General features: G+C 40.1%; 1 protein-coding gene across 3 annotated transcripts in view; it reads left to right on the top strand.

Annotated features, from left to right (window-relative positions):
• Window positions 1–7,745: 7,745 nt before the first annotated feature.
• The window catches only part of EDC3 (enhancer of mRNA decapping 3), a 53,203-nt gene continuing 34,350 nt past the window's right edge, over window positions 7,746–26,598 (top strand). The window contains exons 1-4 of one of the 3 annotated variants that reach the window (XM_082616875.1): window positions 7,746–7,905; window positions 8,617–8,711; window positions 15,629–15,721; window positions 24,880–25,061. In XM_082616875.1, coding sequence (XP_082473001.1) covers window positions 24,898–25,061 — 164 coding nt within the window. In that variant the 5' untranslated portion in view covers window positions 7,746–7,905; window positions 8,617–8,711; window positions 15,629–15,721; window positions 24,880–24,897. The remainder of the gene's footprint in view (window positions 7,906–8,616; window positions 8,712–15,628; window positions 15,722–24,879; window positions 25,062–26,598) is intronic. The other 2 variants (XM_082616874.1, XM_082616873.1) reach the window with 2 other exon arrangements.

Genomic DNA, 26,598 nt, shown 5'->3' with positions numbered 1-26,598 from the left:
TGATTGCTGTGGCTAAAACTTCCAAAACTATATTGAATAATAGTCGTGAGAGTGGACAACCTTGTCTTGTTCCTGATCTTAGAGGAAATGGTTTCAGTTTTTCACCATTGAGAATGATGTTGGCTGTGGGTTTGTCATATATGGACTTTATTATGTTGAGGTAAGTTCCCTCTATGCCTACTTTCTGTAGCGTTTTTATCATAAATGGGTGTTGAATTTTGCCGAAAGCTTTTTCTGCATCTATTGAGATGATCATATGGTTTTTCTCCTTCAGTTTGTTAATGGTTTATCACATTGATTGATTTGCGTATACTGAAGAATCCTTGCATTCCTTGGATAAACCCCAATTGATCATGTTATCTGATCCTTTTTTTTTTTTTTTTTGCTTTATAACAAATTTAATCAGTTATACATATACATATGTTTCCATATCCCCTCCCTTTTGCGTCTCCCTCCCACCCTCCCTATCCCACCCCTCCAGGCGGTCACAAAGCACCGAGCTGATCTCCCTGTGCTATGCGGCTGCTTCCCACTAGCTATCTACCTTACGTTTGGTAGTGTATATATGTCCATGCCGCTCTTTCGCTTTGTCACAGCTTACCCTTCCCCCTCCCCATATCCTCAAGTCCATTCTCTAGTAGGTCTGTGTCTTTATTCCTGTCTTACCCCTATGTTCTTCATGACATTTTTTTTTCTTAAATTCCATATATATGTGTTAGCATACAGTATTTGTCTTTCTCTTTCTGACTTACTTCACTCTGTATGACAGACTCTAGGTCTATCCACCTCATTACAAATAGCTCAATTTCATTTCTTTTTATGGCTGAGTAATATTCCATTGTATATATGTGCCACATCTTCTTTATCCATTCATCCGATGATGGACACTTAGGTTGTTTCCATCTCCAGGCTATTGTAAATAGGGCTGCTATGAACATTTTGGTACATGTCTCTTTTTGAATTATGGTTTTCTCAGGGTATATGCCCAGTAGTGGGATTGCTGGGTCATATGGTAGTTCTATTTTTAGTTTTTTAAGGAACCTCCATACCGTTCTCCATAGCGGCTGTACCAATTCACATTCCCACCAGCAGTGCAAGAGTGTTCCCTTTTTTCCACACCCTCTCCAGCATTTATTGTTTCTAGATTTTTTGATGATGGCCATTCTGACTGGTGTGAGATGATATCTCATTGTAGTTTTGTTTTGCATTTCTCTAATGAGTAAAGATGTTGAGCATCCTTTCATGTATTTGTTGGCAGTCTGTATATCTTCTGTGGAGAAATGTCTATTTAGGTCTTCTGCCCATTTTTGGATTGGGTTGTTTGTTTTTTTGTTATTGAGCTGCATGAGCTGCTTATAAATTTTGGAGATTAATCCTTTGTCAGTTGCTTCATTTGCAAATATTTTCTCCCATTCTGAGGGTTGTCTTTTGGTCTTGTTTATGGTTTCCTTTGCTGTGCAAAAGCTTTTAAGTTTCATTAGGTCCCATGTGTTTATTTTTGTCTTTATTTCCATTTCTCTAGGAGGTGGGTCAAAAAGGATCTTGCTGTGATTTATGTCATAGAGTGTTCTGCCTATGTTTTCCTCTAAGAGTTTGATAGTGTCTGGCCTTACATTTAGGTCTTTAATCCATTTTGAGCTTATTTTTGTGTATGGTGTTAGGGAGTGATCTAGTCTCATACTTTTACATGTCCCTATCCAGTTTTCCCAGCACCACTTATTGAAGAGACTGTCCTTTCTCCACTGTACATTCCTGCCTCCTTTATCAAAGATAAGTTGACCATATGTCCGTGCGTTTAACTCTGGGCTTTCTATCCTGTTCCATTGATCCATCTTTCTGTTTTTGTGCCAGTACCATACTGTCTTGATTACTGTAGCTTTGTAGTATAGTCTGAAGTCAGGGAGCCTGATTCCTCCAGCTCCATTTTTCGTTCTCAAGATTGCTTTGGCTATTCGGGGTCTTTTGTGTTTCCATACAAATTGTGAAAGTTTTTGTTCTAGTTCTGTGAAAAATGCCAGTGGTAGTTTGATAGGGATTGCATTGAATCTGTAGATTGCTTTGGGTAGTAGAGTCATTTTCACAATGTTGATTCTTCCAATCCAAGAACATGGTACATCTCTCCATCTATTTGTATCATCTTTAATTTCTTTCATCAGTGTCTTATAATTTTCTGCATACAGGTCTTTTGTCTCCTTAGGTAGGTTTATTCCTAGATATTTTATTCTTTTTGTTGCAATGGTAAATGGGAGTGTTTCCTTGATTTCACTTTCAGATTTTTCATCATTAGTATATAGGAATGCCAGAGATTTCTGTGCATTAATTTTGTATCCTGCAACTTTACCAAATTCATTGATTAGCTCTAGTAGTTTTCTGGTAGCATCTTTAGGATTCTCTATGTACAGTATCATGTCATCTGCAAACAGTGACAGCTTTACTTCTTCTTTTCCAATTTGGATTCCTTTTATTTCCTTTTCTTCTCTGATTGCTGTGGCTAAAACTTCCAAAACTAGGTTGAATAAGAGTGGTGAGAGTGGGCAACCTTGTCTTGTTCCTGATCTTAGTGGAAATGGTTTCAGTTTTTCACCATTGAGGACGATGCTGGCTGTGGGTTTGTCATATATGGACTTTATTATGTTGAGGTAAGTTCCCTCTATGCCTACTTTCTGTAGCGTTTTTATCATAAATGGGTGTTGAATTTTGCCGAAAGCTTTTTCTGCATCTATTGAGATGATCATATGGTTTTTCTCCTTCAGTTTGTTAATGGTTTATCACATTGATTGATTTGCGTATACTGAAGAATCCTTGCATTCCTTGGATAAACCCCAATTGATCATGTTATCTGATCCTTTTAATGTGCACTTGGATTCTGTTTGTTAGTATTTTGTTGGGGATTTTTGCATCTATGTTCATAAGTGATATTGGCCTGTAGTTTTCTTTTTTGTGACATTTTTCTCTGGTTTTGGTATCAGGGTGATGGTACCCTTGTAGAATGAATTTGGGAGTGTTCCTCCCTCTGCTATATTTTGGAAGAGTTTGAGAAGGATACGTGTTAGGTCTTCTCTAAATGTTTGATAGAATTTTCCTGTGAAGCCATCCGGTCCTGGGTTTTTGTTTGTTGGAAGATTTTTAATCACAGTCGCAATTTCAGTGCTTGTGACTGGTCTGTTTATATTTTTTATTTCTTCCTGGTTAAGTCTCAGAAGGTTGTGCTTTTCTAAGAATTTGTCCATTTCTTCCAGGTTGTCCATTTTATTGGCATATAGTTGCTTGTAGTAATCTCTCATGATCCTTTGCATTTCTGCAGTGTCAGTTGTTACTTCTCCTTTTTCATTTCTAATTCTATTGATTTGAGTCTTCTCCCGTTTTTTCTTAATGAGTCTGGCTAATGGTTTATCAACTTTATCTTCTCAAAGAACCAGTTTTTAATTTTATTGACCTTTGCTATTGTTTCCTTCTTTTTAATTTATTTCTGATCCGATCTATATGATTTCTTTCCTTCTGCTAACTTTGGAGTTTTTTTGTTCTTTCTTTAATTGCTTTAGGTGTAATTGCTTTAGGTTATTTATTTGAGATGTTTCTTGTTTCTTGAGGTAGGATTGTATTGTTATAATCTTCCCTCTTAGAACTGCTTTTGCTGCATCCCATAGGTTTTGGTTTGTCGTGTTTTCATTGTCATTTGTTTCTAGGTATTCTTAAATTTCCTCTTTGATTTCTTCAGTGACCTCTTGGTTATTTAGTAGTGTATTGTTTAGCCTCCATGTGTTTGTATTTTTTACAGATTTTTTTCTGTAGTTGATGTCTAGTCTCATAGCATCGTGGTCAGAAAAGATACTTGATACTATTTCAATTTTCTTAAATTTACCAAGGCTTGATTTGTGGCCCAAGATATGATCTATCCTGGAGAATGTTCCATGAGCACTTGAGAAGAAAGTGTATTCTGTTGTTTTTGGATGGAATGTCCTATAAATATCAATTAAGTACATCTTGTTTAATGTATCATTTAAAGCTTGTGTTTCCTTATTTATTTTCATTTTGGATGATCTGTCCATTGGTGAAAGTAGGGTGTTAAAGTCCCCTAATATGATTGTGTTACTGTCGATTTCCCCTTTTATGGCTGTTAGCATTTGCCTTATGTATTGAGGTGCTCCTATGTTGGGTGCATATTTACAATTGTTATATCATCTTCTTGGATCATTATGTAGTGTCCTTCTTTGTCTATTGTAATAGTCTCTATTTTAAAGTCTATTTTGTCTGATATGAGAATTGCTACTCCAGCTTTCTTTTGATTTCCATTTGCATGGAATATCTTTTCCCATCCCCTCACTTTCAGTCTGTATGTGTCCCTAGGTCTGAAGTGGGTCTCTTGTAGACAGCATATATACGGGTCTTATTTTTGTATCCATTCAGCCAGTCTATGTCTTTTGGTTGGAGCATTTAATCCATTTACATTTAGGTTAATTATCGATATGTATGTTCCTATTACCATTTTCTGAATTGTTTTGGGTTTTTTATTGTAGGTCTTTTCCTTCTCTTGTGTTTCCTGCCTAGAGAAGTTCCTTTAGCCTTTGTTGTAAAGCTGATTTGGTGGTGCTGAATTCTCTTAGCTTTTGCTTGTCTGTAAAGGTTTTAATTTCTCTGTTGAATCTGAATGAGATCCTTGCTGGGTAGAGTAATCTTGGTTGTAGGTTTTTCCCTTTTATCACTTTAAATATGTCCTGCCACTCCTTTCTGGCTTGCAGAGTTTCTGCTGAAAGATCAGCTATTAACCTAATGGGGATTCCCTTGTGTGTTACTTGTTGCTTCTTCCTTGCTGCTTTTAATATTTTTTCTTTGTATTATTTAATTTTTGATAGTTTGATTAATATGTCTTGCCGTGTTTCTCCTTGGATTTAGCATGTATGGGACTCTCTGCGCTTCCCGGACTCGATTGACTATTTCCTTTCCCATATTAGCAAAGTTTTCAACTATAATCTCTTCAAATATTTTCTCAGCCCCTTTCTTTTTCTCCTCTTCTTCTGGGATCCCTATAATTCGAATGTTGGTGCATTTAATGTTGTCCCAGAGGTCTCTGAGACTGTCTTCAATTCTTTTCATTCTTTTTTCTTTATTCTGCTCTGCAGTAGTTATTTCCACTATTTTATCTTCCAGGTCACTTATCTGTTCTTCTGCCTCAGTTATGCTATTGATTCCTTTTAGAGAACTTTTAATTTCATTTATTGTGTTGTTCATCACTGTTTGTTTGCTCTTTGGTTCTTCTAGGTCCTTGTTAAACGTTTCTTGAATTTTCTCCATTCTATTTCCAAGATTTTGGATCATCTTTACTATCATTAGTCTGAATTGTTTTTCAGGTAGACTGCCTATTTCCTCTTCATTTGTTTGGTCTGGTGGATTTTTACCTTGCTCTTTCATCTGCTGTGTATTTCTCTGTCTTCTCATTTTGCTTAACTTACTGTGTTTGGGGTCTCCTTTTTGCAAGCTGCAGGTTCGTAGTTCCCGTTGTTTTTGGTGTCTGTGCCCAGTGGCTAAGGTTGGTTCAGTGGGTTGTGTAGGCTTCCTGGTGGAGGGGACTAGTACCTGTGTTCTGATGGATGAGGCTGGATCTTGTCTTTCTGGTGGTCAGGACTGCGTCCGGTGGTGTGTTTTGGGGTGTCTGTGACCTTATTATGATTTTAGGCAGCCTCTCTGCTAATGGGTGGGGTTGTGTTCCTGTCTTGCTAGTTGTTTGGCATAGGGTGTCCTGCACTGTAGCTTGCTGGTCCTTGAGTGGAGCTGGGTCTTAGCGTTGAGATGGTGATCTCTGGGAGAGCTTTTGCCTTTTGATATTACTTGGAGCCAGGAGGTCTCTGGTGGACCAATGTCCTGAACTCGGCTCTCCCACCTCAGAGGCACAGGCCTGATACCCGGCCGGAGCACCAAGACCTTGTCAGCCACATGGCTCACAAGAAAAGAGAGAAAGAAAGAAAAGAAAGAGAAAATAAAGTTATTAAAATTAAAAATTAAAAAATTAAAAAGTAATAAAAAAAGAAGAGGGCAACCAAAGCAAAAAACAAATCCACCAATGATAACAAGCGCTAAAAACTGTACTAAAGAAAAAAAAAAGGACAGACAGAACCCTAGGACAAATGGTAAAAGCAAAGCTATACAGACAAAATCACACAAAGAAGCATACACATACACACTCAGAAAAAGAGAAAAAGGCAAAATATATATATATCTTTTGGGAAGTCTGAGGTCTTCCACCAGCGTTCAGTAGGTGTTCTGTAGGAGTTGTTCCACATGTAGGTATATTTCTGATGTATTTGTGGGGAGGAAGGTCATCTCCACGTCTTACTCCTCTGCCATCTTGAAGGTCTCCAATCTCTCCTGTGAGTTTAAAAAATCATTTGGAGTGGACTACAGAACCATAGAACCAAAGGGAGGCATAAGAAAATTAACCACCTCTTTTTGGGACTATCAATCATGCTCAGGCACACATTATCTCATTTACTTTCTTTTTTTTTTTTTTTTTTTTTTGCGGTACGCGGGCCTCTCACTGCCGTGGCCTCTCCCATTGCGGAACACAGGCTCCGGACATGCAGGCCCAGCGGCCATGGCTCACGGGCCCAGCCGCTCCGCAGCATGTGGGATCCTCCCGGACCGGGGCACGAACCCGTGTCCCCTGCATCGGCAGGCAGACTCCCAACCACTGCGCCACCAGGGAAGCCCTATCTCATTTACTTTCACAGCAACTTTGTTAGCTATTATCTCCAGAGTTGCACAGTTCGTTTGTAAAATAATAATAACTAAAAAGAAAAGGTAGGGCAAGGGTTCAACTCTGAGTCTGATACACCAATGGTTCCCAAACCTGGGGTGTGCTAAGAATTGACTGGAAGGAACCTTTAAAATAATAGATGCCATGGCCCCCCCAGACCTACTAAAATGGGATCTCTAGTGATGGAGGAAGGGAAGGGAGAGCTCCTGAAAAGAAAAAAATTTTTAAGTTCTTAAACTGATTTTGCAGAGCCAGATTTGGAACCACGGCCCTACTCTATGCTGCCTGACCAAGCCGTGGTTCCTAAACCAGGTGTCAGCCTTCAAGATAACCTTGCAAACTTGCCTCAAGATAACCTTGTAAACTCAAACTCCAAAATTCCTCATTACACTCAGTCTTGGCCCTAAACACCTGCTCTTTTCAAAATCAAGACTACCAAGACTCTAAAATGCCACGGAAAGGAGAGTGGCACTTTCCTGTGTACCGAGTACTGGAGGTGGGGGTGGTGGAATGTAGTCAAGCACAGACTGGCTGACACTAGGCCAATAACGAGCTGAAGCTGATAAACTTTGAAGATCAACCATGAAGGGAATTTTTTGTTTCCTTTAATCCATCACGGGGGCCTACTAATTGCACCCACAGCTGCAACTGATCAAGGATGGGGCCACGTGACCAGGCGCCCTCCACGCCGAAGTCTTCCGCTCTGGCTCGGCTATTAGCCCAAGAGGGACTGGCGGGAAAGCCGGAGCTTTTTAGCAAGACTACGCGAGAGAGGGGAGCTCCCCAGGCATCTGAGGCGGGGAGTGCGGACAGGACTCCAGCTCGAACCCAGACTCCACTCGATATAATAAGGCGGAGATTGCAAAACGGATAGCAGGTGCGGTTCTGGAAGGGCACAGATCTGACCCTTGCAGTGCTCTTCCCAAACTCTCATATTTCTCGGGCGCCCCGCCCCTCAGCGGCCGGCTTTCCGGTTTCCGAGGCGTCGCGCCGGAAGTGACCTCACGGCGGCGGCGGGGAGTCGCGGGCGCTTCCGGCGGCGGCCGCGGCTGTCTGGGTGGATGTGGAGAAGCCCCGTGGTCTCTGGGTCCTGCGGTGTTTCAGGGCCGTGTTGGTGTGGTGTGCGTAGGAGGCGCAGGCCCGGCGGCGTGGAGGTGGGAGCGAGTGGGAGGCGGGTGGCTAGTGGGCGCTCGTGGGAGGGGGCTTCCGGGGTTGCAGGAGGGTTTGCTTTTAGGCTTCGTGGTTCCAGGCCTTGCAGACCTTTTTAGAGGCTGGTATGAGCTGGGGGCCGCTTCGGGTGCGCAGGGGGCCCATTACTAGGGCTTGCCTCCGGGGCATGGTTTGAGGTGGGAGGCCGAGGGGAGCGGGATTCTAAATAGTTGAGGAATTGTGGGAGGTGTGAGGCACTAGCCGCCTAGGCTCTTAGTTTAGCCTTGTTGATGGCTCCTGCAGCCCGCCCACTCATTGCTCCCTGCTTCAGTTTCCTTTTGCACAATGAAGTACGGTGGCAGGGAAGAGCGCGAGTGCCACATTCATGACTGATAGCTGGAGGACAGAGGTGAACTGGACTCTGAGAGGGAAGGGTGAATGAGAAATAATGATACCTGCTAGGGTGCAGCTTCTGCTGAATCCTGGGGACTTCCCCTTGATTGTTTACTGCAGTTCGTGTAAGTCTTAGCTTCTTATTATCAGTAGTCTTTGTACGATATTAATTGACTTGATCAGTAATTGACTTGTTGAATGGTTCAAGTTCAAGTGTTTTGGTGTGTGGGAGGCATAGTCTTCACCTGCTTGGCCAGTTGGTTGTCAGTAAACCTCCCAATTCCGGAGCTAGGAGTCCTAACAGTCCTCTCCTGTGGTTACAGGTGAGGAACTCGAGACCCAGAATGGTTTTTGTTCTCTTTCCTAGCCACAGGCTAAACTGATTTCAGTCTGCGGTCTGTCTCAATCCCATCAAAACGTAAGTGACTGTCCCTGAGCAGGTCACTGTTTCAACTGGAAACCTCAGATGGATTCTAGGCTTTTTTTTTTTTTTTTTTTTTTTTTTTTGCGGTACGCGGGCCTCTCACTGTCATGGCCTCTCCCGTTGTGGAGCGCAGGCTCAGCGACCATGGCTCACGGGCCCAGCCGCTCCGCGGCATGTGGGATCTTCCCAGACCGGGGCACGAACCCGTGTCCCCAGCATCGGCAGGCGGACTCTCAACCACTGCACCACCAGGGAAACCCTAGGCTTTTTTTAATGAACGGCAGATAAAGGGTACTGAACACAGAATTCCTATTTTTTGGTTTCTCTGTATGAAACGGAGATGGTTACAAATAACATAACAAAAAATTTTCTTTTTGAATTTCTGAATTTTATTTTATTTTTTTATACACCAGGTTCTTATTAGTTATCTGTTTTATACATATTAGTGTATGTATGTCAATCCCAATCTCCCAGTTCATCCCCCCCATAACATAACTTTTTGATTGCTAAGAATTTTTTGGTGGGGCTTTCTTGAGGGGTCAGGGCTGTGGGACTAGCAGAGTGTCTCGCAAACTTTTTGACCTGTGACCCACAGTTAATGTATTTTACATGCTGACCGTGTGTGACCCCTGCATGCACAGAGTGTGTACACACACAGGAAACAAAAGTTTACCCTTTCTATATATGATGCCCTCTGACATTTTCTATTTCATTAAAAGAAAAAAAAAGTTGATTGCAACTCACTAAATTGACTCTGACCTGTAATGGGTCTGACTGCTAAAGACCTGTAGTTTGAAAAACATTGGACTAGAATATGTTTAATTAAGATTCTTGAGATTCCTGAGATTCTGTAAGTAATGCAAGGTGGAAAATATGTCATTTTTCTCTTCTTATCAACCAGAGGAGCAGGGTTACTAGAGTTCTTCACCAGAACAACAGGACAGGACACCCATATCAGTATCTCAAAGGAGTGCAGTATCCATAGTGATAATGTGTCCGAATTTTGGCAAGGTGTTTGAGTCTTTTCCGATGACCTGGTGGGTGAGATGGGGGGGATTTGCCATATAGTGGTAAAATTAGATGACGTCATGACTTTGAGCATCTATGTCTGTAGGGATTTGATTTGTGGGCACAACTTACAGCTGGGATTTTGGTGATCAGTGTTGAGGCTCTGTCACTTTCTTTATACATAGTGTGTATTTGAAGGCTTATCTAGAGAGTGTGCTTATCAATTTGTTGACTTTATGAAGTGAAGAGAGGAAGTATCATCTGGGTAATCTCAAGATTTGCCCAGTGCAGTCTAATGAAATGGAAGGGTCATCAGAAATTTAAGTAGTTTAAATATTTAATTTTAAATAGTTTAGGATGTAATTTCTTTTTTTTCTTTTTTAAATTTATTTATTTATGGCTGCATTGGGTCTTTGTTGCTGTGCGCGGGCTTTCTCTAGTTGTGGCGAGTGGGGGCTGCTCTTCATTGTGGTGTGTGGGCTTCTCATTGTGGTGGCTTCTCTTGTTGTGGAGCATGGGCTCTAGGCACGCGGGCTTCAGTAGTTATGACACATGGGCCCAGTAGTTGTGGCTGCGGGCTCTGGAGTGCAGGCTCAGTAGTTGTGGCGCCCAGGCTTAGTGCTCTGCGGCACGTGGGATCTTCCCGGACCAGGGATCGAACCCATGTCTGCTGTATTGGCAGGCAGATTCTTAACCACTGCGCCACTGTAAATATTGACTTTTTAAAAATAAATACAAAGTTTTGGGCTTGTGGCGCAGTGGTTGGGAGTCCGCCTGCCGATGCAGGGGATGCGGGTTCGTGCCCCGGTCCGGGAGGATCCCACATGCCGCGGAGCGGCTGAGCCCTTGAGCCGTGGCCGCTGAGCCTGCGCGTCCGGAGCTTGTGCTCCGCGGTGGGAGAGGCCGCATCAGTGAGAGGCCCGCGTACCGCAACAAAATAAATAAATAAATAAAAATAATAAAAAAATAAATACAAAGTTTCTAAATGTAATAGCAATTTGATGTTTTTAAAAATACAGATATATATTTTTTTTAATATTTATTTATTTGGCTGCGCTGGGTCTTAGTTGCGGCACGCAGGATCTTCATTGAGGCATGCATGATCTTTAGTTGTGGCATGCGGGATCTAGTTCCCTGACTAGGGATTGAACCTGAGCCCCCTGCATTGGGAGCGTGGAGTCTTAACCACTGGACCACCAGGGAAGTCCTCAGATAACCTTTTTTTATATTAAAAAAGCCCTCTAGGATATGGATATGTATAAATGGTGTATTACATTACTTGATTTTCAGATGTTAAGCCAATCTTGTGTTCCTGGAATGAATCCCATTGAGTCGTGGTGTATAATACTTTTTTATATGTTGCTGAATTCAATTTGCTAATATTAAGAATTTTTGTGAACATCTCTATGTTCATGAGGGATATTGGTCTGAGGTTTCCTTTTCTTATGGTATCTTTGGCTGGCCTTAGTATTAGAGTAAAATTACCCTTATAAAGTGAGTTGGGCAGTGTTCCTCTTCTTCTGTTTTCTGAAAGAGTTTATGTAGAATTGTTAATTATTTCTTTCTATGTGTTTATATTATAGAGTTTACCAGTGAAGTCCTATGGGCCTGGCCTTTTCTTTGTAGGAAGATTTGAAATTACTAAATCAGTGTCTGTACTTGGTATAGGTCTATCCGGATTTTCTATTACTTTTTGAGTCAGTTTTGGTAATTGTATCCTTCTGGAAATTTGTCCATTTCATATTTTTCCTTTTCCTTTTTGAACTTGTATCCATTGTACTTTAACCACAGAATTTTATCCTAAAACAGGAGTCAGCAAACTTTTTCTGCAGAGGACCTGGTGGTAGGCATTGTGGACCATGTAGTCTCTGTCAGTACTACTCAGTTCTCCCATTGTAGTGCAAAAACAGCCACAGACAATAAGCAAACAGCTGTGCGTGGTTGTGTTCCAATACAACTTTATTGGTAGTGGGCCAGATTTCGTACATGGACCGTAGCTTTCTGACCCCTGTATTTTTTTTTTCTGACCCCTGTTTTAAAATAATAAATTTTATGCTTGAAAACCTTATTTGATAATCCAGTTATCTAGGCAGATCAGGTTTATGAAAGAGTAAGGTGGAAATTGATTCCCTCGCTTGCATATCTTTGAGTACCCCTACGGATATGTGTATTCCAATTCGTAGTTTTGTTCAGGTGTGATGGGAGGGGCCCTCACAGTATGATTTTCTAGGACCATAACTCTAATCCCCGATCTGGCCAGTATTCTTTCTGTGAAAAGGAGATATCTGAGGGACTTCTCTGGTGGTCCAGTTGTTAAGACTCTGTGCTTCCACTGCAGGGGGCACAGGTTTGATCCCTGGTCAGGGAACTAAGATCCTGCAAGCTGCACCCCCCCCCAAAAAAAGAGACATTTGAAATAAAATTTGCTGTATTGTAGAAACTGTATAGATTATCTCATTTAATCTTCACAATGGTTCTGTGAGGTGGTGGTATAATTGGCATACAGTTGACTCTTGAACTGTTGGGCCACCAACCCTCTGCAAAGTTGAAAATTCGAGTATAGTCTGTAGTTGGCCCTCCATATACCTGGTTCTTCTGTATCTGTGGTTCTGCATCTCAGATTCAACCAACCGCCCATCATGTAGTACTGCAGTATTTAGTAAAGAAAATTGATGTTTAAGTAGACCTGTGCCATTCAAGCCCATGTTGTTCAAGGGTCAACTGTAATTCCCATTTTATAGTTGAGACGATTGAGACTCAGATTAGGATAATTTGCTCGTAATTCTGGCCTGTAATGTCTGACTTCAGAAGTCCATGCCCTTTTCACTATGTTGCCTTTTGTGGAAGATAGGGACCTAGTACTAGGGTTGTACTAGATGTTTTCTTTTAAGATCTCTGCCATTCCCAAGCTTTTGATTCTACAAACACCTTTCTGCATAGATGTGTGGAAAAATACCTAGTTTTTCAGAAATCCATAACTAACCACTCATCTATAACTGTTGATTTAATTGTCCTTAGCAGACCAAGGGATTGCTTCTTGGATCTGAATGCTGTGAGTTCTGTATGATGTGGCAGATGAGATGGAAGTTTGTAGGTCTGTTATTGGCAAGTTGTCTTTGAATCATTTTGGCAACTACCTCAGTTGCATAATGGGTGGAAGACCATTTAGGTCTACCTGACTTTGTTATCTAAAGGCTTCTTACAAGAGAAATGATTCAGTAAAGTCTCATAGTGTGACATTCGGTAGTCTGGAAATCCTGATAGCATTTGAGCAAAATCATCCCATATCTACTACTATGTGTGGTATGCCCAGCATAAATGGGTACATTTGTCCACCACAAAGACATATACAAAAATGTTTAATTTTTTATTCATAATAGCCCCCAAACTGGAAATAATCCAACTGTCTATCAGCAGTAGAATGGATAAATACACTGAGGCATAGTTATATCATAGAATACTACATAGTGATGAATCTCACAGATGTAATATTGAGCAAAAGAATCCAGACACTTTAAAAGAGAACCTTTATGATTCCATTTGTATGAAGTTCAAAAACAGGCTAAGTGAATCTTTTGTGGTAGTTATCAGAATAATGACTGCCTTTGTGGGAACACAGTGGAACCTTCTGGAGTATTCAAAATATTGTGTCTTGATTGAGTGGTGGTTATTTGGGTAAATTAATATGTAAAAATTCATTGAGCTGTAAACTTAAACTATGTAGACTTACTATCTATGTAATACCATGAGAGAAAAGTAGAAGATAAAAGACAAAGATTGGTCTGCTTGGGAATTCCCTGGTGGTCCAGTGTTTAGGACTTTGCACTTTAACTGCTGAGGGCGAGGATTCGATCACTGGTCCAGGAACTAAAAATCTGCAAGCCACGCAGTGTGTCCAAAAAAAGAAAAAGATTGGTCTGTTTGTAGCTCCTAGATCATCTTCAGTGGTAGCTCTTCTTTTGACATGAAGGTGTTAGCCCTGTAATTGATGAAGCCTCCTCGCTTAGTGTGTTCATCTGATTAGAAACCCAGATGTTGGCATTCCACTTGTTTTATTTATTTGTTTGTTTATTTATTCAATTAATTTTTGGCTGTGTTGGGTCTTCACTGCTGAATGCGGGCCTTCTCTAGCTGTGGCAAGCGGGGGCCACTCTTTGCTGCAGTGTGCGAGCTTCTCATTGCAGTGGCCTCTCCCATTGCGGAGCATGGGCTCTAGGCACGCGGGCTCAGTAGTTGTGGCTTGTGGGCTCCAGAGCACAGGCTCAGTAGTTGTGGCACACGGGCCTAGTAGCTCCATGGCACGTGGGATCTTCCCAGACCAGGGCTCAAACCTGTGTTCACTGTGTTGGCAGGCGGATTCCCAACCACTGCGCCACCAGGGAAGCCCCTCCACTTGTTTTAGATTTACTGTTTTCAATTAATAAAGGAATTTTCTTTAAAACTATTAAAATTCTATTTAGTTATTATTAACATAATATAAACTTGAATGTTTAACATCAGTGTCTTAAGGATATATGTTGAATGAAGAAGTAAAAAGTTTTTTCACATCTGATTAATTTCTGGTATTTCTAAAATTCTTATTACAGCTCTTCATTCTGCATCTATCTAAAATAAGCATCAGGGACTTCCCTGGCGGTCCAGTGGTTAAGAATCTGCACTTCCACTGCAGGGGGCACGGGTTTGACCCCTGGTGGGGGAACTAAGATCTGGCATGCGGTGAGCTGCGGCCAAAAAAAAGAAAAAGGCAAAAATAAAATAAGCATCAGAGTAGGGTTATGATGGAGTATAAAATGATAAGAAAGGAACTCCATACTTTTGTGACATTAAGTAGACAAAGGCCAATCAGGAAAGGGAAAATAAGCATAAAACGTGTTTTATGTGCCTTTTACCATCATCAGTGTTGTGGAAGTTGTGTTGCATTGGAAGTTCACCTGATCTCTTAAATTCTTTGAGATATATTGATAACTGTTGCAACTCAGTGATGGGTATGTGGGGTTCATTATGCTGTTCTGTCTATGTTTGGATATGTTTGAAATTTTCTATAATAAAATGTAAAAAAAATTTATGGATGAGCCTGCTAATGCATTGTTTCTTTTATTTTCTGTTCTGTCGGCACAGTTTTGTGATACTTGCTCAGTTAAATACTAGAGAACTACCTGAATTTGTCTTTAGGTTTTTGTGTTTCTAATGAGACATACTTTTTTTTTTAACTACAGGAGTGCCTTTTTTGCTCCTTTAAATACATACATATATATATATATATATATATATATATATATATATATAGCTATTTTTCCGTTTTTAGACTCTATTTTATATAGGTATATTTCTGAAATTAATATTTGAGGGCTTCCCTGGTGGCGCAGTGGTTGAGAGTCTGCCTGCCGATGCAGGGGACACGGGTTCGTGCCCCGGTCCTGGAAGATCCCACATGCCATGGAGCAGCTGGGCCCGTGAGCCACGGCTGCTGAGCCTGTGCGTCCGGAGCCTGTGCTCCGCAACGGGAGAGGCCACAACAGTGAGAGGCCCGCATACCGAAAAAAAAAAAAAATTGAAAACTGTTTAAAACGCTATTCTATTTCTTTTCTATTTTTCATGGGAAACACTAAGCCAGTGTTTCATTTTATACTTAGTATTGTATGTTATGTTTATATACTCATCTGCTGTTTGCTGACTTCCTTCTGTGTGTAGGGCAGTGTTAGATTTCATATCTTACATAGGATTTTGCATAGAATATGCTTAGGGATATTGTATATTTAGAACCTTTTCCAAGGAGAGCCAAGGCATTTAGATATAAATATTTAGATACTCTAGATTTTGAGTGATCAACTTCTGTCAGATTTATTATATCTAATTCATTCATTGATTGGATTAATATTTATTGAGTTCCTCTTCCATTCTAGGCAGAACAAAACAGACAAGGTCCTGTGCCCTGATGGAGCTTACATTATAGTGGGGTAACACATGCAACATAAACAAATAAGATAATTCATATGGTGAGTCATTTTGAAATCATAACAGAAAGTGTTGGAGAGTGATGGGGAGTAGCTGCATTAAACTGGATAGCCAGAAGGCCTCTTTGGGGTGGTGACATTTTAGCAGATACCAGAAAGAAAAGATAGAACTAGCCATTCATAGAGCTGGGGCAAGAGTGTTCTGAGAATACCTGGTGCAAAGTTTTGGAGGGAACAAACTTGATATGTTTGAGGAAGAGTAAGAAGGTTAGTGTGTCTGGAGATCAGGGGGAAGGGAGTGGTGAGAGATGAAGCTGTCTCTAGAGGTTAGCAGAAATAGATCATGTAGGGCCTACAGTCCATGGAAAGGAAGTTATTAAGCAGAATCATGACAAGTGATTTACATTTTAAAATTTGCTCTGGCTGCTTTGTAGAGAAAGAATTGGAGGGGCAGAAGTGGAAGCAGAGATACCAGTTAGAGGTATCCTGTAATTATGAGATGATGGTGACTTGGACTAGGAAGGTGGTAGTGGAGATGGAGAGAAATAGACCTATCTCTGAGGTGGTGACAATAGAATTTGTTGATGAATTGAAAGTATGGGATGAAGGACAGGAAAGGAATCAAGGATGACTCCTGACTCTTTTTTTTTCTTTTTTTGCCTAAGCAGCGTAGTGGATATTGGTGCCATTTATTGAGATGGGAAAAGCTTGGGAAGGAACAAATTGGGGGATGTTGAGTGTGGGGCTAAAGAAATCAAGAATTGATTTTGGGCATTTATGAGATGCCTGACAGACATCTTTGTAGGAACTGTTTTCAGTTCTTTTTGTTTTGAGTTTTCATCTTTATGTTTATGGAAAACCTTGCTAGGAAGTTAATCTTATTGGAGGAATGGCTAAATATTCTGTGGCATTATATAGTGGTTGTGTTGGCTACATATACTTTTCCTCCTTTTTTATTGAGATATGGTTTATATACAATAAAAATGCACAGACGTTAAATGCCCAATTCAGTGAGTTTTGATAGATGTGTACATCCTTGTAACTACTGCATCAGTAAAAACAGAACATTTTCATTTCAAGAGGCACAGAAAGAGGCCTCTGTGCCTCCTTCTAGTCAGTTTTCCACCCTATAGGCAAACACTTCTGATTTTTCTCACTGTAAAGTAGTGCCTCTTGTAGAAATTCTTATAAATAGACTCATATAAATGTATCTGTATGATTTCTTTCAGTTTTTGAGAATCAACTACATTGTAGCATAAGTAGTTTGTTCCTTTTTATTGTCCAGTAGTGTTCTGTTGTATAATTACACCATAATTTGTTTCCTCTCTTCTCCTTGTTTCCAGTTTTTGGATATTGTGATAATGTACTTTGTACATGTGTGTACAAGTCTTTTTGTGAATATATGTTTTTATTTCTCCTGCGTAAATCCTAGGAATGAAGTTTTGGGTCATAGGTGTGTGTTTAATATTGTAAAAAACTGCCAAACTCTTTTCCAAAGTGCTTGTATCATTTTACATGATCAACAGTTAAGAGAGTTCCAGTTGCTTCACATTGTCATACACATTTGGTGCTTTCAATTTTGATCCATACTAGTGGGTGTAGTATCCTCTGTTGTTTTTTTCCAAATTTAGTATTTTTTTTATTGTGGTGAAGTATACATAAAATTTATTATTTTAACCATTTTTAAGTGTACAGTTCAGTGACATTGAGTGCACTCACATTGTTATGCAACCATCACCATCATCTGTCTCTAGAACTTTTTCATCATACCTAACTGAAACTCTGTTCCCATTAAATAGTAACACCCCATTTTCTGCTCCCCCAACCCCTGGCAAACACTGTTCTACTTTCTGTCTCTGTGAGTTTGGCTATTCTAAATTCTTCATATAAGTGGAATCATACAAGATTTGTCGTTTTGTGTCTTATTTCACTTAGTATGATGTCTTCAAGGTTTATCTGTGTTGTAACATATATCAGAACTAACTTTTTTAAGACTGAATGATATTCCTTTTTACGTATATAGTGTGTTTTGTTTATCCATTCGTCCATCATGGACGTTTAGGTTGCCTCGTGTGTGTGTGTGTGTGTTTTTTTAATACTTATTTATTTGGCTGCACCAGGTCTTAGTTGTGGCACGTGGGATCTTCATTGCCACGTGCGGGATCTTTAGTTGTGGCTTATGGAATCTTTAGTTGCGGTGTGCGGGAGATCTAGTTTCCTGACCAGGGATCGAACCCAGGCCCCCTGCATTGGGAACATGGAATCTTAACCACTGGACCAGGGAAGTCCCTCATTGTATTTTAATTTACATTTCTCTGATAATTAATGATAATTGAACAGCTTTTCATATGTTTATTAGCTATTCATGTAACTTCTTTTGCCTGCTTTTAAAAAAATGTGGTGTTTCCTTTTTATTCCTGATTTGTAAGCATTCCTTATATATTCTGGATACAAGTCCTTTATCAGATATATCTATTGTGAATATTTTCTCCTTGACTGTGACTTACCTTTTCTTTTTTTCTTTTCTTGTTTTGGGGTGATTGTAATAGAAGAGGGCAGAAACATCTTTTTGCCATCATAAATTTGAGAGTTTTCTTGAAATGCTTGGCTGCCTGGGAGGTAGCCTTCACTAGAATGATTTTGAGATGGGGCTAGATTATATGGAATACCTTCCTAAATATTTTATTACAGTACCTTTGTTTTAAATTTATGACTGTCTTAACCCATCCAGAGAATGATTTGGTTTGGAAAAAAATGGAAAATAATTTGGTTTGAAAAAAAGAGTTTTCTGCTCTGGAGTATTGTAATGAAAGCTAGGTGGCTTTACCTTTTGACTGACTGAGGCTCTATCCTGAGAAAATTATTTAAGACAAGCACTGAATGAAATTGATCATTGCTGCACTAACTATATAATTGTGAAAAATGGAATTATCTAAATGCCCATTGAGAAAAAAACTGTGATATGTCAGTGCAGTGGAATATGTACAGCATGGAAAATATGCCATTGTACTAAGAAGCTGCCTTTATGCTCTGGTTACAAGTATGTAAAATATCCATTATAATCTCTCTGTTGTAAATTCCCCATCTGTAAAATGGGATAGTAAAGTAGCTACCTCATAGGGTTGTCATGATGATTGAAGGAAAGAATGCCTCTAAAGTTTTAGCTCGTTCCTGAGACATAGTAAGTGTGCAATAAATGCTAGCTGCTGCTGCTGTTACACAATATGATGGTATGTGTATAAAGGCTGTGGGATTATGTGTGTTCCATTCACCTTTTGTTTCCTTAATGGTGATTTTCCCCCCCTTTCTGTTACCTACTATATTAAATCATCACCGAATTTAAACCATCACCTATATAGGTTTTGAACCTGTCATCTTCTTTCCATCTTCATTGCTTCTGCCTATGCCAGCTTACCACCATCTCTTAAATGGGCTGCTCTAGTTGCCTCCCAGCTGGTCTCCTGCATCTTTTTTATACCTCTTCCAATTTGTATTCTTTTTTTTTTTTTTTTTTTTCGGTACGCGGACCTCTCACTGTTGTGGCCTTTCCCGTCGCGGAGCACAGGCTCCGGACGCGCTGGCCCAGCGGCCATGGCTCAGCAGCCATGGCTCACGGGCCCAGCTGCTCCGCGGCACGTGGGATCTTCCCGGACCGGGGAACAAACCTGTGTCCCCTGCATCGGCAGGCGGACTCTCAACCACTGCGCCACCAGGGAAGCCCCAATTTGTATTCTTTAATGATGACTTTTGATAAGCAAAACTTTAAAATTTTGATGAAATCTAATTCATCAGATTTTTTCTTTTATGATTAGTACTTATTTGTGTTTTGGCTAAGAAATCTTTCTCTGCCCTAAGGGCACTAAAATATTCTATTTTTTTTGTTTTCCCAGTAGCTTTAGTTTTAGCTTTTATGTTTAGATAGTGTATTTCAAATTAATTTTTTGTATCTATGTGGGATAGGACTAGAACGTTATTTTTTTCTCATATATATCCAGTTGTTCTAGCACCGTTTATTGAAAAATACTTTTTGATTTTTCCATTGATTTATCTTGGTACCTTGATCAGAAGTCAGTTGACCATATGTGTGTAGGTCTATTTCTGGACTCTGTTCTGTTGATCTAGTTGTCTATCCTCGCACCAATACCACACTGATTTTGTATAGCTTTATAGTAAAACTTGAAAGAAGATAGTGTAAAGCAACTACCTCTGTTTTTCTTTTATATGATTATTTTGGCTACTCTAAGTATTTTGCATTTCCATATAGATTTTAGGACCAGTTTTTCAGTTTTTCCGAAAAGGCCAGCTGGGATTTTTATTAATATTTGTATTTGATCCACAGATCAATTTGGGGAGAATTGACAACTTTAAGTTCTTGCGTCTGTGAATGTGGTACATCTCTCCATTTATTTAGATCTTCTTTTAATTTTTCTCAGCAGTCTTTCAGTTTTTATCATAGAGGTCCTGCCCATTTTTCATTAGATTTATTCCTAAGTATTTTGTTTTTTAATACTATTATAAATAGTATTTTAAAATTTCATTTTCAGTTGTTTGTTGCTATTATATAAAATACCATTGTTTATTTTATATTGAGCATGTATCCTGTGGTCTTGCTAAAGTCATACTAGTAGGATTTTGGGGGGTACATTCCTTAGGGTTTTCTACATGCACAGTCAATAATACAGCTTACAAATAAAGATAACTTTACATCTTTCTTTCCAATATTTATGCTTTTTATTTCTTTTTCTTTTTTTATTTCAGTGGCTAAGACCTAAATATAGTGTTGAATAAGAAGCAGAAGTGGCGAGAGTGGACATTCTTGCCTTGTCCCAGTCTTGCGGGGGAAAGAATTCATTGTTTCACCATTAGTATGATGTTAGCTTTAATTGTTTTGTAGATGCCACTGCCCCTTTTTTATATCATGGATGGATGTTGAATTTTATCAGATTATCTTTCTACATTTATTGACATGACCATTCATGATTTCCCGTTTACTTTGTTAATGTGGTAGAAGACGTTGATTTTTAAAAAAAATTAACCTTTTTATTTGAGATAACTGTAGATTCATATGCACTTGTAAGAAATAATAGAGATTCCATATACCCTACCTGGTTTTCCCCATTGGTGACGTCTTGTAAAACTATAGTACAATATCACTACCAGGATATTGACATTGATATGGTCAAATATAGAATGTTTCCATTACTACAAGGATCCCTCATGTTGCTTATTTATAGTCATCCCTGTTTTCTTCCTGCCTCCCAACACTTCCCTCACCCCTGGGAACCACTAATCTCTTCTCCATAGTTTGTCCTTTCAAGAATATTACACAAATGGAATCATACAGAATGTAATCTTTTGGGGTTGGCTTTTTTTCACTTTTTCTCCCTGGCATGAATATACCACAGTTTGTTTCACTATTCACACATGGAAGGTCATCTAGGCTGTTCCAGTTTGAGGCTATTAGGAGTAAACCTGATATGAACATTCATGTACAGGTTTTCATGTGAACTTAAGTCTTCCTTTCTCTGAGATAAATGGCCAGTCGTGCAGTTGCTGGGTCATGTAGGAGTTGCATGTTTAGATTTTTTATAAATTGCCAAATTGTTTTCCAGAATGGCTGCACCATTTAGTAGTCCTGTCAGCAATGTGTGAGTATATGAGTAAACCAGTTTTTCCACATCCTTGCTCGCACTTGGTGTTACTGTTTTTCATTTTAGCCATTCTGGTGGATATGTAGTGATATCTCATTGTGGTTTTAGTTTGCATTTCCCTAATGGTTAATGATGTTGAATATCTTTTCATGTACTTATTTACCATCCGTATATCTTCTTTGTTGAAACGTCTTTTTGTGTCTTTTGCCCATTATGGATTGGATTGTTTGGGGTTTTTTTTTACCATTGAGGTTTTTTTTTTTTTTTTTTTTTGCGGTACGCAGGCCTCTCACTGTTGTGGCCTCTCCCGTTGCGGAGCACAGGCTCCGGACACGTGGGCTCAACGGCCATGGCTCACGGGCCCAACCGCTCCGCGGCATGTGGAATCTTCCTGGACCGGGGCACGAACCCGTGTCCCCTGCATCAGCAGGTAGACTCTCAACCACTGTGCCACCAGGGAGTCCCCTACCATTGAGTTTTGAGAGTTCTTTTTAAAAATTTTTTTAAAAATATTTATTTATTTATTTATTTGGCTGTGCTGGGTCTTAGTTGTGGCACGTGGGATCTTTAGTTGCAGCACGTGGGATCTTTAGTTGCAGCATGCAGGATTTTTAGTTGTGGCATGTGGGATCTTTAGTTGTGGCATGCGGGATCTTTAGTTGCGGCATGCGAACTCTTAGTTGTGGCATTCGGGATCTAGTTCCCTGACTAGGGATCGAAACTGGGCCCCTTGCATTGGGAACATGGAGTCTTAGCCACTGGACCGCCAGGGAAGTCCCGAGAGTTCTTTATATATTCTATATACTAGTCATTTGTCCTTGTCAGACAATGCAGTTTGCAAATATTTTCTGCCAGTCTGTAACTTGTCTTTTTTATCCTCCTAACAAGGATCCTCTTGCAGAGCAAAAGTTTTTAATTCTCAAGAAGTCCATCTGATCAGTTTCTCTTTTAATGGATCAAGTCTGAGAACTTTTTGCCTCACCCTAGATCCTGAAGGCTTCTCTCATGCTTTTCCTAAAAGTTTTATAGTTTGACATTTTACATTTAAGTCCATGACCCATTTTGAGTAAATGTATATATAAATTATGAGATTTAGGTCAGTGTTCATTTTCTAGGGATGGATATCCATTTATTCCATCACCGTTTGTTTGTTTGTTTGTTTTAACAATAAAAGCAAGGTATAATTGTATTCTTTCACTGGAGGATACGAAGCCTGATACAGTTATTAAACTCAGTATCTATGTTATTTTATTTTAAAAAATATTTATGTTCTGCTGCTTGAGTCATCAAAGAAGATTGTCTTAAATCTCTTCTGTTGACTTAAAAAATTATTCTTGAATTTTTTTTTCTAAATTTTTTGGCTGCGTTGGGTCTTTGCTGTGCATGGGCTTTCTCTAGTTGTGGCGAGTGGGGGCTACTCTTCGTTGCAATCTGTGAGCTTCTCGTTGTGGTGGCTTCTCTTGTTGCGGAGCATGGGATCTAGGTGCGTGAGCTCAGTAGTTGTAGCATGCCGGCTTCAGTAGTTGTGGCATGCCGGCTTCAGTAGTTGTGGCACGTGGGCTCAGTAGTTGCAGCGTCTGGGCTCTAGGGCTCACAGCCTTCAGTAGTTGCGGCGCGTGGGCTCAGTAGTTGTGGCTCACGGGCTCTAGAGCTCAGGCTCAGTAGTTGTGGTGCACGGGCTTAGTTGCTCCGCCAGCTGTGGGATCTTCCCCCGTGTCATGTGAGATCTTCCCAGCCCAGGGATTGAACCCGTGTCCCCTGCAGTGGCAGGTGGATTCTTAACCACTCCACCACCAGGGAAGTCCCTGTTCTTGAATATTTTATTTTTTATAGTCTATATTATAGTTTTATAGTCTATATTATATTTTGATATAGTAAAATTACTTCTATGGAGAATTATAGTAACATATATTATTAGTGAGTTGTACCCTGTATGGACATGAATTAAATAAATCTCTTTCTGTGTTTTGGCCTTAATTTTTTTTTTTTTTTTTTTTGGCGGTACGCAGGCCTCTCACTGCTGTGGCCTCTCCCGCCGCGGAGCACAGGCTCCGGACGCGCAGGCTCAACGGCCATGGCTCACGGGGCCAGCCGCTCCGTGGCATGCGGGATACTCCCAGACTGGGGCACGAACCTGCGTCCCCTGCATCGGGGACGGGCAGACCCTCAACCACTGCGCCACCAGGGAAGCCCTGGCCTTAATTTTTTATCTGACATTTCTGTTGCAACCCTTTTGTTTCTTTTTTTTTTTTGGCCGCGTTGGGTCTTCGTTGCTGCACGTGGGCTTTCTCAGTTGCAGCAAGCGGGGGCTACTCTTCATTGTGGTGCACAGGCTTCTCACTGCGGTGGCTTCTCTTGTTGCGGAGTATGGGCTCTAGGCACGCGGGCTTCAGTAGTTGTGGCTAATGGGCTCTAGAGCGCAGGCTCAGTAGTTGTGGTGCATGGGCTCAGTTGCTCTGCGGCATGTGGTATCTTCCCAGACCAGGGCTCAAACCCGTGTCCCCTTCATTGGCAGGCGGATTCTTAACCACTGCGCCACCAGGGAAGCCCAATCATTGGTTTTAAACCTTTCATCTTTTCTAATATAAGCATTTATATTAGAAATAGATAAATACATAAATTTCCCTTCAAACACTATTTTAAGTGCATCCCATAAATGTTGATATGTTCTATTTTCATTTTCATTGAGTTTGAACTGTTTTCTGTTTTTTGGCCATGTGGCATGGCGTACAGGATCTTAGTTCCCCGACCAGGGATTGAACCCGCACCCCCTGCAGTGGAAGTGTGGAGTCTTAACCACTGGACTGCCAGGGAAGTCCCGAATTTGAACTATTTTCTAACTGCCCTTTTGATTTCTTCTTTGACCCATAGGCTATTTAGAAATGTCTTGCTTAATTTCCAGATATTTTGGGATATTTGAAATATCTTATTATCAACTTCAAATTTAATTCTGTTATGGACAAAGAGCATACTCTGTCTGATTTCAGTCCTTTGAAATGAATTGATACTAGTTTAAGGCCCAGCATGTGTTGGTGAACTTGAAAAGAATGTTATTCTGTAGTTAGGTGTAGTGTTCTTTAATGCCTTCAGTCAGCTTTTTTAAAAAAAACTTTGTCCACAATTTTTCATTGTCATCAGCAAGAGGGTTAGGGGTTAGTCTGATGTGAGCTACTGTGACGTTACCAACATTATTTTTTTATATATTATTTCTTATTTATTCTCTTTGAAAATATTCTGCTGGCAGATATATTAAAATATAATGTTATAAACAGGTGATAGTTTTTGTGATTTGATGTCCAGGTAAATATCCAGTGCATGTGGTTTAAAGCAGTTATAAGATCTATATATATAATGGTATTGCTTATTCATTAGTATGCTTACTCCTACTAAAAAAACTTTATTTTTTATGCTTTATTACCTCAATTAAGGATATGATAGAATATATATTATTAAGCAACACCTGGTACAGACCTGATATAATGCTTGGTGAATTTTATTAAAGATTTATCTGTTTCTCAAGGTACACTGCATTGTTCCTTCTCTCCACAGTGGTCTCACATCTGAAACATGGCTACAGATTGGCTGGGCAGTATTGTGTCCATCAACTGTGGAGATAGCTTGGGTGTCTATCAGGGAAGAGTATCAGCAGTGGATCAGGTCAGCCAGACCATTTCTCTCACCCGGCCTTTCCACAATGGAGTGAAGTGCCTTGTGCCAGAAGTCACTTTCAGGTGAGTATCCTGATTCTTCCAAATCCAGTCTGGTGATCTGTGGAGCCTGACCTAGGTCTCATTGCCAATATTCTCTTGCATAGGGCTACTTTTGAGTAGAGTCTTATCAGGGGTGAGATTTTGCAATCTTAGATCTTATAGTTCTACTGTTTCAGCAGAGACTTTGTGTTGTAATTAGCGTTCAGCTAATGATTCAGGGTTTGTGAAACATTTTTCTTATCTCTGTCAAACATGCAATATTATATTTAAATGTGTCAAATTCAGAATAATATTTCTGTTTTCTGGTTTCAGATTTCCTTTCTCAGTTTTGTATTATTTGTGCTTTCTTATATCTAAGGTCTTTATTGATCTCCCCGCCCCACCATGTAACTATCTCTCTTTGTAGATTTAGATTATGATTTATCTCCAGAGGCACACTGTAGCCAGTAGCGGAAGTTCTTAGCTACAGGAATGTATTTTTCTTAGTGTTTGTTAACAGATCTCAACCTTAGATGTCTCCACATCCCTCTTTTCACAAGTTTGACAGAAACCTCCCTTTCTTATATATATATATATATATATATATATATATATATATATATATATTTTTTTTTTTTTTTAAAGAGACTGTCTGGCAAGAGCTTCCTTGACTTCCTAAACAACACCCACATGTAACCTTTTCTGTAGGTGTATCCATTCTTATTGCTTATCTCCTCTGAAGTCTTCATGGAAGAAATATCCTTTGTGTTCAGGGCTAACCTTATCGCGCGTATGCTTTATGTGCTATCCTTTTCTATCTCCTTTGAGGCCCTACTCCTTTTCTTTTGTGTCCTCGCTTGCAACCTTTATACTGTCTCTTTTCTCTGCTTTCTAACATTCCCAGGCCTCCCCCATAGTAAAAACACTCCCCCCTGCCCACCCCCCACACCTTGCATTTGCCACTAGGTATTGCCCTGTCATTTCCCTTCTCTTTGTACTCACAATTCTTTTCAGAGCAAAATACAGTTGACCCTTGACAAATGAGGAGGTTAGGGCACCAACCGCCTGTACCATCGACAATCTGTGTATAACTTTACATTTGACCCTCAGTATGCATGGTTCTGTCTCTGCAGATTCAACCAACCATGGATCATGTGGTACTATAGAATGTGTTTAGTGGGAAAAAAAAAATCCATGTGTAAGTGGACCTGCACAGTTCAAACTGTGTTGTTCAAGGGTCAACTGTAGTCTGCTTTCATTCCCTTTGTGGCCTAGTCCCTCTAGGCCTTCCCTACTCCACCATTGTCTTTTTTCCAACTTTACCATCTTGCTGAAGTAGCTTTTGCCAAGTGCCAAATTCGGTGGAGTATCTCAACTCTAATCTTATTCAAATGTGCCCTGACTGTTGGAATGGCCTCTTCTTTTAGTTCCTTTGTCACCCTTTGGGTTTTCTTGCCATGTATTCCTCCATTCCTTTATACACCTTCCCCACCCCTGCCCCACCAGATTGCTTTTCTTCTCACTTTTTAAGATGGGGTTAGTCAAAGTTCTATCTTTGGTTCTTTTCTGAGTCTGTATT

Source organism: Mesoplodon mirus, assembly GCF_964341445.2.
Source record: "Mesoplodon mirus genome assembly, chromosome: 4".
Taxonomy (NCBI): domain Eukaryota; kingdom Metazoa; phylum Chordata; class Mammalia; order Artiodactyla; family Ziphiidae; genus Mesoplodon; species Mesoplodon mirus.
This window is presented reverse-complemented; position numbering and strand designations above follow the sequence as displayed.